At 36.8% G+C, this 14,078-nt stretch overlaps 1 protein-coding gene across 8 annotated transcripts in view; it reads right to left on the bottom strand.

The window, feature by feature from the left end:
* SCAPER (S-phase cyclin A associated protein in the ER) overlaps positions 1 to 14,078 on the bottom strand; it is a 369,412-nt gene that overhangs the window by 90,229 nt on the left and 265,105 nt on the right. For 6 of the 8 annotated variants that reach the window (XM_075132981.1, XM_075132982.1, XM_075132983.1 and 3 more), the window contains exons 25-26: positions 11,847 to 11,962; positions 596 to 643 (exon numbers count right to left, since the gene is read on the bottom strand). In XM_075132981.1, the coding sequence (XP_074989082.1) occupies positions 596 to 643; positions 11,847 to 11,962 (164 nt within the window). The remainder of the gene's footprint in view (positions 1 to 595; positions 644 to 11,846; positions 11,963 to 14,078) is intronic. The other 2 variants (XM_048867925.2, XM_048867926.2) reach the window with 1 other exon arrangement.

Genomic DNA, 14,078 nt, shown 5'->3' with positions numbered 1-14,078 from the left:
ATAAATACACTCGTTATGATACACAAATTTTGGCTCAGAGAAGAGTTCTATCCTGAAGCTTGACCAAAATATATGTATATACATTATATTATTTATCTTACGTGAACATAAATAAATGTGAACAATGTTAATCTTTAATATATGTCTTCATGTACAGAAGAGAACAGAAGAGTTTAGAATCTATGTTCCTGATTCTCCTCTAAATTATGCACATGTCTACAGTGGAGTTTACTCCTAATTTACCCAAATGTAAATGTCTGGATAATCATGGCCTCTATCTAAAATTGTATCCCACAACACAAAACTATTTCATGTTTGTGCACTAAGGTATGTGGGTAAAAAGTCATAACCTTTGCTTCCATAAAATCAAGGTATCACAAACATATAGAACTAGCATACCTCTAAAATAAGACTTTTGGATAGTAACTCCAACTTTGAAAGACTGGAATTAAATATACACAGTGTGAGGTTAAATACACTACAACCCCTCACTCATTAAAACCCCCCCTCAATTATTGGGTGAGTTATTACAAGACTTAAACAATCAAATTCATGGTTGTGCTACCACAAGGGTGAACTGCAAAGTTTTACCAACCACTGCTGTTTGAACAGAACCTGGAGAGCTCCTCGAGAGGCCTTCTCACTGTTTTGACAGGAAAAGAAAGCAGTTAGCTTTGGTATCTGACAAAAAAGAGCAGAATGGAGGTGACAGATGGGTTAGCAGTTAAAGAATGGAGAGAGAGAGACAGAATGGCAAGCAGTGGAACACTAAAGGAAGAGAGAAGGTATGGATACAGGATGAAATATAAAATTAAAAATTAACCAGGCAAATGTTGCATTATGAGGCTATAATGACATCTCTAGATTTTGAAGACTTAAAGACATAAACAAACACTTGAGCTTCACTCACATGGTTTATAATGTCATCAGAAATCCTCAAAGGAATTACACATCCTAATTCACAGTTACCTGTTTATTCTGTAGACCATCAACGCGATCTTAAATTCTCTGACACACAAATGGGCTCTCACTCTAAAGACTTACTACAACTAATAAATAGAAATAGTGGAAGCCAACAGAACTAACCCTCCTTTATTTTTCACCAGCAAATGTTTAAGTTTGGAATCCATTCTTATAAATAAATTATTATATGACATATGACAAATCAAATGCACAATTTACTCCCAATATTTACATTTATGGTAGAATCTGGCAGACTTTTGTATAAAGTTCAGAGGCCCTGACTTATTAACTGAAAGAAACTGTTCCCACACTAAAATCCATTCTAAACAATCCAAAAAAGCTCCTTCCATCTACACAGTTTGTTCATATACTAGTGCAGCAGGGCAATGTTGATTTGTGCTTGAGTACTGTCAAATGTGAAACTCAGCTCTGTTACAGACAGAGACAGAAACGGTCATGAAAACCGACAGATGCTGCAAGTTTTGGATGTTGATCTGCAAGGAGGTCATTCTCTTCAGAGAACCCTTATGCCCTCACACCAACTGCCAGTCTGGAATGAATGTTTCCCCAGAGAGAGTAACCTTGCAGAAAAAGCTTGTTTTGGACCTCAGGTAACAAGCATTGTGAACAATACTTAAAAATTGAATAAATAGAGCACTTCACACTCGGAAATATTTATAAAGTAGATCAAAAACTGTAAAATGGAAGAGCAAACTATGGAAGTATTTTCAGTCTAAGGTAGTGGTTAATCCGATCGCCACAAAATATTTTATTTTACACTGCAAATGCTAACAAGTATATCCTTCTATCTACAATATTACACAGACTATTCTCTACACACTACAGCTCCGGCTCCGGCTGGCTTCCCATGATACTTACTATGACTGGATGACGAAAGAAGGAGTATGGCAAGACGCAAGGAAAGAAAAACATTTTCCCCCTTAAATCAAGTTTTTAACAGTAACAAATGTCCCCCCATCTATCTGATATCAGCCTCTGAATAATTTGCATTTATATTGTGCAACTCACTCAGAGAACTAACTATTTAAGCCTTGCAACACGATTCTGTCATATGTAAATATTACTTTATCTGTTTGGAAAATGGGTAGCCAAACTGAAGCACAGAAAGGTTAAGTGATTTGCCCGCAGGTCAGTAAGCAAGACCATGGCAGAGGCAGTAATCCTGTTCCCTGCCTGGGTTCTGTTACTCATGCAGGGCTTTTGCTGTGTAATTCCAATTTGATTTTCATTGAAGGCACACAGATAAAATATTAGAAAACTGGGAATTTTTACTCAAGTATGCTAAATTATGGCTTGTTCTGTAATCAGAAAGCTGAACAACAGTGTCAATCAGTTATGAAAATTATAAAATGCTTCTCTAAAAATAATACACCTGGACACTAATTCTTAATACCTTAACACCAATAATAAAACCTATTATAATCCAAATCTTTCTCCTCCCCTTTGAGTGTTTTGTTCTTAAAAAAGTGACCCCCCCACACTAAATGGATCATCTGTCTTTTACAAATGCCACATCTTTCTTGCAGCATTTGCTGTCCTGCTGGTCTAACTAACATTCTGAGCAGTACAAAACAACAGGCATATTGTTAAATCTTTTTATAATAAAGCTTTATCTTGTAGACATGGGATTAAAGTTCTGATCTGCACCATGCTGCCAGGATTTTGGGGAAAGAGAGATGTGGATAATAGCCTGTGTAATCTCCTCACCTACTTCTAAATAGCTTAACCTCATCACAAAATAGCAGACAGATTCCTAATTTAAGATGAGCATAAATGGTTAAATCATACAATGCCACACAAACTGTCTATTTTAGTTAAATGGAGTGGTATCCTTTAGCAAGACCTATTTTGGTGGGGAAAGTCACGCAGATAATTAATACATGACAACGTTTAGTTTAATTTATTTCCACGTTTTTACTTCTTGATTGTGTTAGCACTAAACATAGGACAATGCCATTTCATTGTACTCGAACTTTAAAAACGCAGCAGAGATGTAAATTATATCAAAACACAAAATAACCTAAGAAAAGTAAATTGCAAACTTCTTTCAAAACTTAAGGCAAGAAGAAAATTGATTTACATTTTATTTTTCATTTAAAGAATCAGCTACAACCAATGACTGTGCTTTGCTTTTTAAAGATAGTCAGTTGGAAAACTTCTCATCTTGAAAAAACCCTCTTATTTAAGAATTTGTTTTGTATGAAGGAGTTTTTGTGACAGCAGGTGAACAGGCATCAGATCACACAGATTCTCTGTACGGAGAGCAAAAAATGGTTGCTCTGAAAGAGCCAAGTCTCAGCATGCTTCAGTTGTTCATAGAAAGTCACGTCCTATGGAATTGGAGCTTGCTCTCAACAATCCAGTTACAGTTTACTTACATAGCACATTCATTTTCCTGTTATCTGAACTTTAACAAAGTCACCTGGAGGGGAAGGTTTGCACCAATTGATAGTATTAGACCCCCTCTGTGAAACCTTTAAAGTTGATTTGTATAACACTTTTAACGGGTTAAAATAAAAAGCAGATTCCATGCCAAAGTGAGGTTTTGCCATTCACTAAAAAAAGCCCTGATAGCTATGGATTTCTGTTAGCACAGCCCTCAAAAGGGGGTATGGTTTGAAAAATGGTGGTGTTAGTTAACATCCTCAACAACAAAACATACCCACAAGATATTTATATTGTCTGAAAAAGTTAAATCTGGAAGAAAAATGTCATGCATAAATTTAAATGCAACCTTAGTAAGAATAATGTATACAATCCAATTTCTGCACACGTGTGTAACAGCCAGTGTCTCGCTCTGAGTTTTTTCACAGCTGTCACCCCAAACGCAAAGCACAACACTCAGGAATATGATGTGGATTTGTGACACTCCATGGTGTATTTGGGTCTATAAAGGAATACATGATGATGTTCTATTTTCTTGTATAAAAGATAAATCTTGATGCAATGTTGTTCATAATACGTAAAGGGAAATTGTACCAATAACTCCTAGTTCACCACTCCACCACATCAAAAGAAGAGAAGCATCTCTAAGAATAAACTAAGAAATAAATTGGGCAATTAACATCTCAAATGACTGCACTGCACTTTTAAGTGGGGGTGGGGGGGGTGGGAGCATTGTCCAGCTTGCCAGGAAGGGGGTATAGTAGTGCTTTATGGGCAGGGGGTGAGAAAGAGACTCGGAATCTGCTGTAAAGGGGGATTGGGTAAGCATTGCGATGCTGATTCATCCCCAGAGACTGGAAGGGCTGGGGAATGGATAAGGGGCAAGCCCAGTGGGAGAAGCCTCTTTTCCCTGGACCAGGCGGAGCAGCACCTACTTGTCCTCCCTCTCCTTGGAGGAAGGAAAATACCAGGTTTGGTTAGCATCTGCTGTGGGCATTATGATAGTCACTCCTTTCCAAGGGGGCTGGAAGGGAAGTTTTCCCTCACCACCAGAGTGGCTAATTGGAGTGGGGCTTTTTTTGCCATCCCCACAGCAGGTTTGCAGAGGCTTTGTTATGGTGAGTAGGGAAGGGAGATAGTCTACGATGTTGCAACTCATTATGTAAGTGTGGGGCAGCTATTCAGTGCAGGTACTCCATAGGGAAGGGATACAGTGAGCAGAAAAATGGCTTGTTAAAGACTTAAAAAAGAGGTTTTTGTTTTAAAGAGTGAAATGGGGGAGGGGAGAGTGTTTCGGGTACTATGACTGGTACGGCAGGGAGCCAACCCCACTTCCGTATAGCCCACCTTAACCCTTGTTCGAGGGGGGTGGGTGGTAAGGTCCCAGCAATGAGTTGCTGGACCAGGATGGAAAAAAGGGGAGGCTGGCGGAAGCCCTCAGGTAGATGTTGAAATGATCATGGAGTTACCTGCACTGTACACTTTTATCTGTCGGGTAGTCCCAGACATCTAATAACACAGCTGTGGCCTGATTAAACCATATCCAGTGTCTCCTGTCCTTATTTCGCAATAGCCGGACATTAACAAAAACACTTAAATCAAGCTCAAGAAAGGGTGATAGATTTTAGTTGAATACCATGTGTTTCTGAATTGCAAATCTGAAAATTCCTCTTACAGCCTGATTAGCAAAGTGAGATCCATACTTGTGAAAAAGGGCATAATCTGGTAGAAATACTGCTGCCTTTATAGCAGTAAAAGTTCTACTAAATTTTACTTCTTAACCTTCAGTACACTGCTATTTTTCAGATGCCCAGTCAAATGAATTCTTAGGAAGATGTATCTCTGCGTCCACAGTCTCCAATGGTGAAATTCACTCCTGCGTAGAGGGCCACCATGATGCCTATGTACAATTTTTGCCCCACTATTTTGAATTTATTATTTGTACTCAGGAACAAGTTAACATATGACAAATAAAACTATGTTTTCAATTAGATGTCTTTCAATTTCTCTGTAGTCTCATAAAATGGTCACATTTTAGCACAATACCTTTTAAATGCATTCACATATTCTTACTGCTTATGGAGTCCATTATCCTGAACATTTTAACTACTATTTTGTACCACATGAACTCTAAAAATTGGAAGTAGAAGAGAAAAAAAGAGAGATGAAGTGATGTTTACAAGTAAATACATACGCCTCATGTAAAATATACAGGTGCAAACACAAAGATCATGAATTGCATAAAGAAATATGCATTGTATAAGATAGTCTTTTATTAAGAAAATAATTAAAATGTCTTTCTACTTCAATGAATTGCAATAAATACATTAGATCTGAAAAGATTAATCCTGATCACTTACTATTTAGACAAACACAAAAAAACATTGCAACTCTTTCCATTCATAAAAATACTATAATTTCATGAATGCCAATATCCACACACACATTTAATCATAAACTCTACAACATAAAAGCTCCAAACTGGGATTTCCTGATCTACCTAGTGAACTATATTGATTCTGATCTTGACGACAGCTGATTTGGAATAGATACACCATGTGAATGAATCATGGCCAAACATGAAATGGTGCCAATACATGTTTATTTTATATACTATAATAAACAGACATACTCTAAATTCTAATGTTACCTTCATTATTTTAAAGGTAAAGTTATCTCTCACAGATCTTTTAACAGAGCTAGAAAAATAGGTGAAGTTTGACATTATAGCTCTGTTTGTGTTCCCATTCTAGCCTCATTTTTGAAGGGTTTATAAATCTGCCATTCTTATTTGCATTAGGCTGAAACTTGGCCAGACAAGTTTCTCAGACTCAGTTATATAATTTGTAATATGTAAAATTTATGTCATTAGTTCATCTGTTTCCTTCATTTACAATGTAGTCAACATACAGAATTTCTGAAAGTTTTTGATTAATCCAAAAACTTTCCAATTAAAAACCCAAGACAATATTTGCACCTGAAATGCTGATGTTGTAGAGAGTAAATAACCTATTTTGTGGAGTAGGTCCACCTGGTATATTGTTTGTGATGCCTGTTGGCCAGACCCTCTTGGTATGTTGAACTGGCTGAGATATTTAACTTCAAAAGCAGTTTCTTATCATGTGCAGTACAGTAGATTATCTTAATAATAATAGACTATTAACATGTATTGCATTCCATAGTAGTATACAAATAGCATGGGCACAATGTAAAATCCTACTGGATTTTAATAGGACCTTTCCTACTAAAATTAATCTCAGAATAGCACATTTGAAACGGTTATGTAAATTTTAACTGAAATTAGTCTATACAGAACCGAACACTTATGATAAATCTGTAAATGGAACTGTGTATCAATGCCTCAGAGAAATACAACACAAAATCCCAGCAAAAAGTTCCATTCGCACAGTATTTGTTGGAAGGAATGTCAGTGTTAAATTTAGAATTTCGTTGTTTTGGAATGATTTTTATTTTTTTTTAAATGTACTTGTTTTGCATCATTTTGGAATGTTACCATTTCTTTCAATTTCCATGAACATAAAAAATGTCAAAATAACTGACAGCTGTTTGTAAGTTCCCTACAAATGCAAAATTGCTTTATCCACTTTTCAAAATGTTTTATAATGTTTATAATGTTACTCATAATCACAGGATACAAACGGTCTAGGAAGCAATCTGAAAACATATATCCTGTGCTAAGTGTTCAGCATTTTCAAATACCTTTCAAAGAGTCATGATTTGTACTGCTAATAAATCATACACAAATCAAAGATGCTTCACATCTTTAAAAGAACGAACTATATCATAGTAAAAATATTTACTTATTATTTCTTGCACAGTACGAAGTTACTAAACTATTATTTTTCTCCATGTGCTGCAATTTTTTGCCAATAGAAGGATATTCAGAAAGTGAAAGAATTTTAAACTACATTTTGGACAATATTTCCCAGCTGTAATGCATGACTGCCTAGCAACTGCATTCCCAACATGCAGGCCTCACTGGTTAAAAAAGTATTTTAAATATAAACATAAACATATTTGAATTTGATACCATGTTTAATAGCATGTGGCTGGGGAACAGCAATGCTAATTAACTAACCTCTATTCTAGAAAGTTCTGAGCTATGCATTTGAAGATAATTTGGTTCTCCTCCAAGTCAAAACTACATTGTTCAAGTGTAAACTGTCTTGCTATTTAAATACTCCAGTATAAAGGTCCATTGCTATTTTTGATGCCTCCTCAATTGGAAGTAGCGTGTTTCAGTGACCAGAGCTATTGTGAAGACATGGAAGACTTTGAGAACAGTGGGCAATTTACAAAAGCTGCAAGCTCCAGATTGATAGCCTACTACATACAATGAATGCAACATAAAAGGAAAATGGCTTCTTTGGAAGAAAAGAATAAAATAAGGAGTAAAGTTTCTATCTTCTTAATTGTACACAGCTTTCTTATTTTTTCAAACAAAATAATTGTTGGAAGTGACTGCTTCCAGTAGGATACTTTTTTAAAAGAAGTACTAAATAGAATGTTGTGTTAATAAAACTAGTTAAAATTAAATATCTGATTATATTTCTTTTAATCCTATGCCATCATTCCCCGTAATACTCCACTATCATCCATCATTCCTAAATATATTTATGCACGAGTGAATGCAGAAGCCAGTATTCAGAAGGGCAGAATGATTTAAAATATTGAGTCAAGGTCTTGCCATCTTGTATATAGATGGAAAAAAACATCCTTAAGAGATTCTTCAATGATTTTGCTGAGAATAATACAGCAATGCCTATTTGTACCTGGATGAGAAAGAGATCTACTGATTCCTTACAATGGAGAAGGGTCTTTTTAAAAATGTCCATCATTTCCTCAAAATTGTTTGAGCATTATTAGTGATATTCTCAAGAGACTCCTAGATTTAGTGTATTAACACATCCTTTTCACTTAGAGAAGGTTGCTATTACTCTATTTTCTTCAGAGTAAGCTACACGACACCCTGCAGTCCAAGAGTTAGACATTGTTCATTTCAATGATGTGTTTCTAAGAGTTCAGTTTGTTTTCTTTTAGTTCTGAAAAAAAAAGTTACGTTTTATATCTGTGGATTCTTACTAGAGATTGCAATTTATAATAACTTCAAATGAATCACTTTGAGTACCAGAGCAAAATTATTGTTACGGATGTCTCTCTGTGTATCTGTTAGATATATAAAACAGATAGAAAGATTAATCTTTATCTCTATTTTCTGTTGATATTTGATTTGGGAACACAGTTCAAAGATAGTTAAAAGCTTGTGTGTTAATATAAAGTATTACATTTTAAGCAAAAAGTATTTTAAAAATAGTAAAGGAGTACTTGTGGCACCTTAGAGACTAACAAATTTATTTGAGCATAAGCTTTCGTGAGCTACAGCTCACTTCATCGGATGCATTCAGTGTATTTTCCACTGAATGCATCCGATGAAGTGAGCTGTAGCTCACGAAAGCTTATGCTCAAATAAATTTGTGTGTCTCTAAGGTGCCAAAAGTACTCCTTTTCCTTTTGAGAATACAGACGAACACGGCTGCTACACTGAAACCTTTAAAAATAGTAAGTTTAGTGCTCATGAAAGTAAGGAACCACTGGAACCAGACACAGGGTGAGTAGTTAATATGCAAGAGGATAAAAAAAAGTTTTGATTTTATCTTCTAAGATTTTTTTTTCAGTTATATGAACACTGCAGCTGAAGCTGGTTTTCATTTATCAGCACAGCAAGTTCCTTTCAAAACTAATACATTTTCATACTGTCTAGCAAACTTTAAACAAAATTTTCTCAGTAATGTGAACACAATTTTCTCAAACTCCCTAGACAAAATGAGACTTTTTAAAAAAAATTAAAAAATGCCATTCTAAACAGTTAGGGATAAACTGTGGCCACACAGTGTGAGAAAGGAGACAGGACTCTCACCTTTGCACCTATAAGGGTCATCTACTATCACAGCTCCTGCGCTTGAGGGAGTGCAAAGACTGATACCAAGTTACTTGCCCTAGGAACAATTCACTGGAAAAGGAATCATCCCTACATGCTGACCAGTGGAGCAGGCCAGATGCTACATGACATAAAAGGAGTACAGCAATTTTTTTTCCCCTTCCTTCCAGGCAAATAGGGAACTCCAAGAGGCATTTTACCTCTGAGTGCTCTTTTTCTTGAGATGCAGCTCTGCCTCATCACACTTTACACCAGACAATTTAGCACTCAAACTCCACAGGAAATCTATGAAGTATTGCTGTTCTGTAGTACACTAAACATTGCTGGTGTTTTCCGAACACACAATGAAAACAGTTCAAGAGAGAAGACCTTGGACCCAATTCTCATCACACCAAAGCCTCTTTACTCTCCTCTGGCAGTGTAACAGGGCCTTAAAGTGGATACGAATTACAGCTGAAACATTAGATAAAGAAGGAGATCATGCTATTAATGAATTTCGCCTAAGTTACCATTTTTGCAGGAGCTCTGTCCAACCGCAGCCCACTCTGACACCTGGCAACCTTTTCAGGGTCCTGATGCTTTACCTTCAGCCTTTTATTTCTCATGCATTATAATGAGGCATTCCTGCACTACTAGTGAACTTAGATATATTTCCAGTAGCAATTTTAGACAGCAATATCTAGGAGCATCAAAGACATCAAACATGGCAAAGCTCCTGGGGTTGACAGAATTCAACCAGAGGTACTAAATGCACGAGGCAAAATTCTGACTCAGCAGCCAACAAAACTCTGTGATGTAATATGGGAGAAAGAACAAGTGCCATAAGACTGGAAAGACAGTATGATCATGGTATTACCAAAAAAGGGTGATCTCCCTCAGTGCACAAACTGGAGATGTATTATATTGCTATCAATTCTGGGCAACGTATTGGCTACTGTTATCCTGCATGGAATGAAGAAAGCAGCAGATGGAATATTACGAGAAGAACAGACTGGGTTCCCTCTAGACAGATCACTGTGGGAATAGATATTCACTCCCTGACAAATCACCAAAAAACCCTATCGCTTGGGAGAAAAAAAAACATCTTAATCAACTTTATTGACTTTAAGGAAGTGCTTGATAGTGTCCACAGAGAAACGCTGAGGAGTATTGTTAGAAGCTATGGGATACCATTCAAGCTGATCAACATATGAAGGAGTTTATACGATGAAAGTAGACGCTCAGATCAGACAGAGGCCTGGGTAAGTGGTTTGATATTGTGACTGGAGTTAGAGAAGAGTGTGTGCTACCACTAATCCTCTTTGCATTAGCAATAGATTGGGTGATGAAGCAGGCAACAAAAGGTATCATGAATGATGTAAAATGTGTTAGCAATGATGAGTTACATGAAGGTAGGACACTGAACAATAGATGCAAAAGTCTACATGGTTGGAAAAGAAATTGAACAGGTAGAAGAGTTTGGCTATCTGGGGAGTGTAATGACATTTAAAGTAGCTGCGATAAAGATATTCAGATGAGAGCAGGAAAAGTAAACAACACTTTTGGAAGGATGAACATCTAGTCAGACAGAGGTCTCCATACCAAATTAAAGGTCAGATTATACCATGTGATTGTACTGAGCATGCTATTATACTGCGCAGAGACTTGGCTGATGACAGTATCTAGTAAAAAGAAGTTGAACGCTGCCCATCACAGATGGCTGAGGAAGATATTACACATTTAATGGAAAGACAAAATAACAAATGCGAGACTCAGGAAGCTCAAAGAGTAGGCAATGTTAGAAAATATCGTCAAAGAAAGAAAGCTCAGGACATTGAGACATGTACACCATATGGAAGATTGGAGACATGCTTAGCAAGCATTGAACTTGCTATCAACTTGAGGGAGGAGAGAGAAAGCAAGGAAGGTCAAGGATGAACTGGCAAACAGTGACAGAGGATACTATACTATATATGCTGGCATCACCTGGGAAGAAGCGCCACAATCAGCAAGTGACTGTAATCAGTGGAGGAACTGGACCGCCTGATGTGTCAGCGGCACAGGAGGAATCTAAGGTGATATCTAGGAACAACTGTTTCACTTTGGATCAAGTTAGGATCACAACACATAAAAGCACTTAAAACCCCCCCAAAAAACCAAGGACCTTGATAGTCTAAGTTTTTTAAAAAGTGGGTCTCGTCTCTACAGAGAGATGGGTCTCTGCTGTTCCAGAATGAGCTTGCATTCCTTGCTCTGGATAGGCAGTGAGATCACCTCTCAAAGAAACAGAAACAGTGAAACACTTACAGAGTTAAAACTGGTCCTAGAGTTTTGAGGTCAAATACTGTCTTCCATCTGGAACTTAAATGGCAGGGTAGATTATGGCCCTCAGTTTTTAACATCTACACCACAAGGAAGGAGCAGCAAGCAGTTAGATAAATAATAAAGTCAAATGGGGTTAGTGGAAAAGAAATATCCCCCATCAGTGATGGCATAATCTAGTAATGATTCAAAATGGCAACTGTAGCACCATACATACTTGGGAGGAATCCGTGAAACTGCATTCAGATTTGTGGAAGAAATCACTACTTGAAGAATGTGTTCAAGGGCTGAGAGTCCTCCTGCAACCCGGAATGCTATCTGATCTGCTGCATTCTGGATAAACACAAATAGAGAATAATAATTATATGGAATATTTACTGAAATTTAAATACAAATTTAGTATTTAAAATATGTGTCTGGTGAGTAACTGCCTTGATGTACACTTAATAAAATCTTAATACAGTTTAATCAGATTGTTCACCTTTTTAATTAGTGCATTGATTCTTTCACTACAGAAGCACGGAACAGAATACCCCTTTGAATATACAAGAGAATGTTACTTCAATGTTATTTTTCCTGATGATATTATATATGCTGTAACTTCATTATAATACCACAGCTATTTTGATTTTTTAAAACAGATATTGATTTAGGGCTTCGGTGAAAGCAAGATCAGGCCCATAATGAAGATTATTTTAACATGAGCCTCATTTAGCTAATAGCTAAAGTGCAATTTTGTAGGACACGTTTTAACAATGAGGGACAAGTATGTATTTTATAACATTTCTGATTTCCCCCCCATTTTTGGAATTAATTTCTATAAGCATAAATAGGAATTACCCAAACTTCATGTGTATCATCTATCTATCTGATCCTGGACCCCTGGAAGTCAATAGCAAAACTTTGATTAATTTTATTGGTACAGACCCAACGCCAACACCACAAATAACAAACCTAACAATTGTGGGACCTTATTATGGTAACCCTCAACCTCTCCTTTTCCAATTTCCTCCCTCCTTCTCCAATTGTTTGTTGATTTCACTTGTGTCATGTCTACAATTAGACTGTAAAAGCTTTGAGGTAGGAATCATATTCATATATGATTTGTCTGTAAAATACTTAGCACTCTGTGGGTGCTCCATGTTAGAACAGCCCCCTATGAACTATGGTAATAACAAATATTTTAGTAGGATTTCATAGCCCATATTTTTTCTTATCAATATTAGAAGTCATATGTAAACACCACAGTACAAGACAAGTTTTGTTTAAGAGCATATAATTTTCTCCCCAGCAAGTTTAGTTGTCTCAAGCAAACATTCACCCAAAGGTAAAGCTGTACCCTATTTAAATGCCCAAGATTTCAGAAAAAATGTTCCCATTGATCTGCTAGCTCCATTTCACATTATGTTGGGAGCTAGATTTTGAAGAGATCATAAAGAAGCAATTTTTTTGGACTAATGTGCATTGGATGTGGATTTGTAAACAACAAAAAAGGCTCATCTTCAAAGGACACAACTGGCGTGAAATGACAGAAACCTGTTTGTGTGTGCCAGTTTACACAAGTGGTCAGATAACCAACTAGCAATTTCTATAGGTTTAACCTTTATGTGACTCCACAGTTTCAGTCAGCTTTAGCCCAGTTAACTCTTAAGTTAAAGCTGAAGTGAAGACCTACCCTGAGTGATGACGCTTAGCCTGAGTCCCATCCACACAAAAAACCCCTTAACTCAAGTAGGGTGGTGTTTTTAATTGGAAATGATTGGTCTATTGGGTATAGGCTAAAGCTCAAATTAGCACAATTTGTCAGTTGCTAACTAAACCATTCTGTAGTGTGGACACAGGCTAGCTCCACTTGAGTGCCATTAGTCCTCCAATGCCTTCCCACAATTTTTCCCGTGTGCCCAGAAAGGACTAACAAATTTTCCCACAATTCATTGGGAAAGAATTCATAGAGCAGCTCAGCTTACTGCAGCACAAAGAACCAAAGGAAATGCCAGCAGAAGTCTTAGTGCAGCAAATAAGCAAGTGCAGCAAATAAGTGGACACTGCAGCTTGAGTATTATTTTGCAGTGTAGCCACTCTAACCAGACTACCTCTAGAAAAGCAACTGGTGTGTAGATATTTGACTTAGCTCTACAGTGAAGACATACTATTAGTCACATCCTCCAGAAAGGTCTGATCCTGGACCATTGAGGTAAATGGGAATTTTCCCAGTGACTTTAATGTGAGCAGGACTGAGTCCTATATGAAGGTTAAAAGCATTTCTAAGCTATCACTTTCCATTGTGATTAAAAGTGTATACTCCATGTAGTGACATACTGTTGCCAAGAAACCCCATACACAAAATAATCAACATGTATGTCCAGTATATTTAGAGAAACGTATATGAGAATTCCTAGATACATTTGGTATACATGCGTCAGAGGATAACAAATAGAAAAGCCACTGA

This window comes from Caretta caretta, chromosome 10, assembly GCF_965140235.1.
Source record: "Caretta caretta isolate rCarCar2 chromosome 10, rCarCar1.hap1, whole genome shotgun sequence".
Taxonomy (NCBI): Eukaryota; Metazoa; Chordata; order Testudines; family Cheloniidae; genus Caretta; species Caretta caretta.
This window is presented reverse-complemented; position numbering and strand designations above follow the sequence as displayed.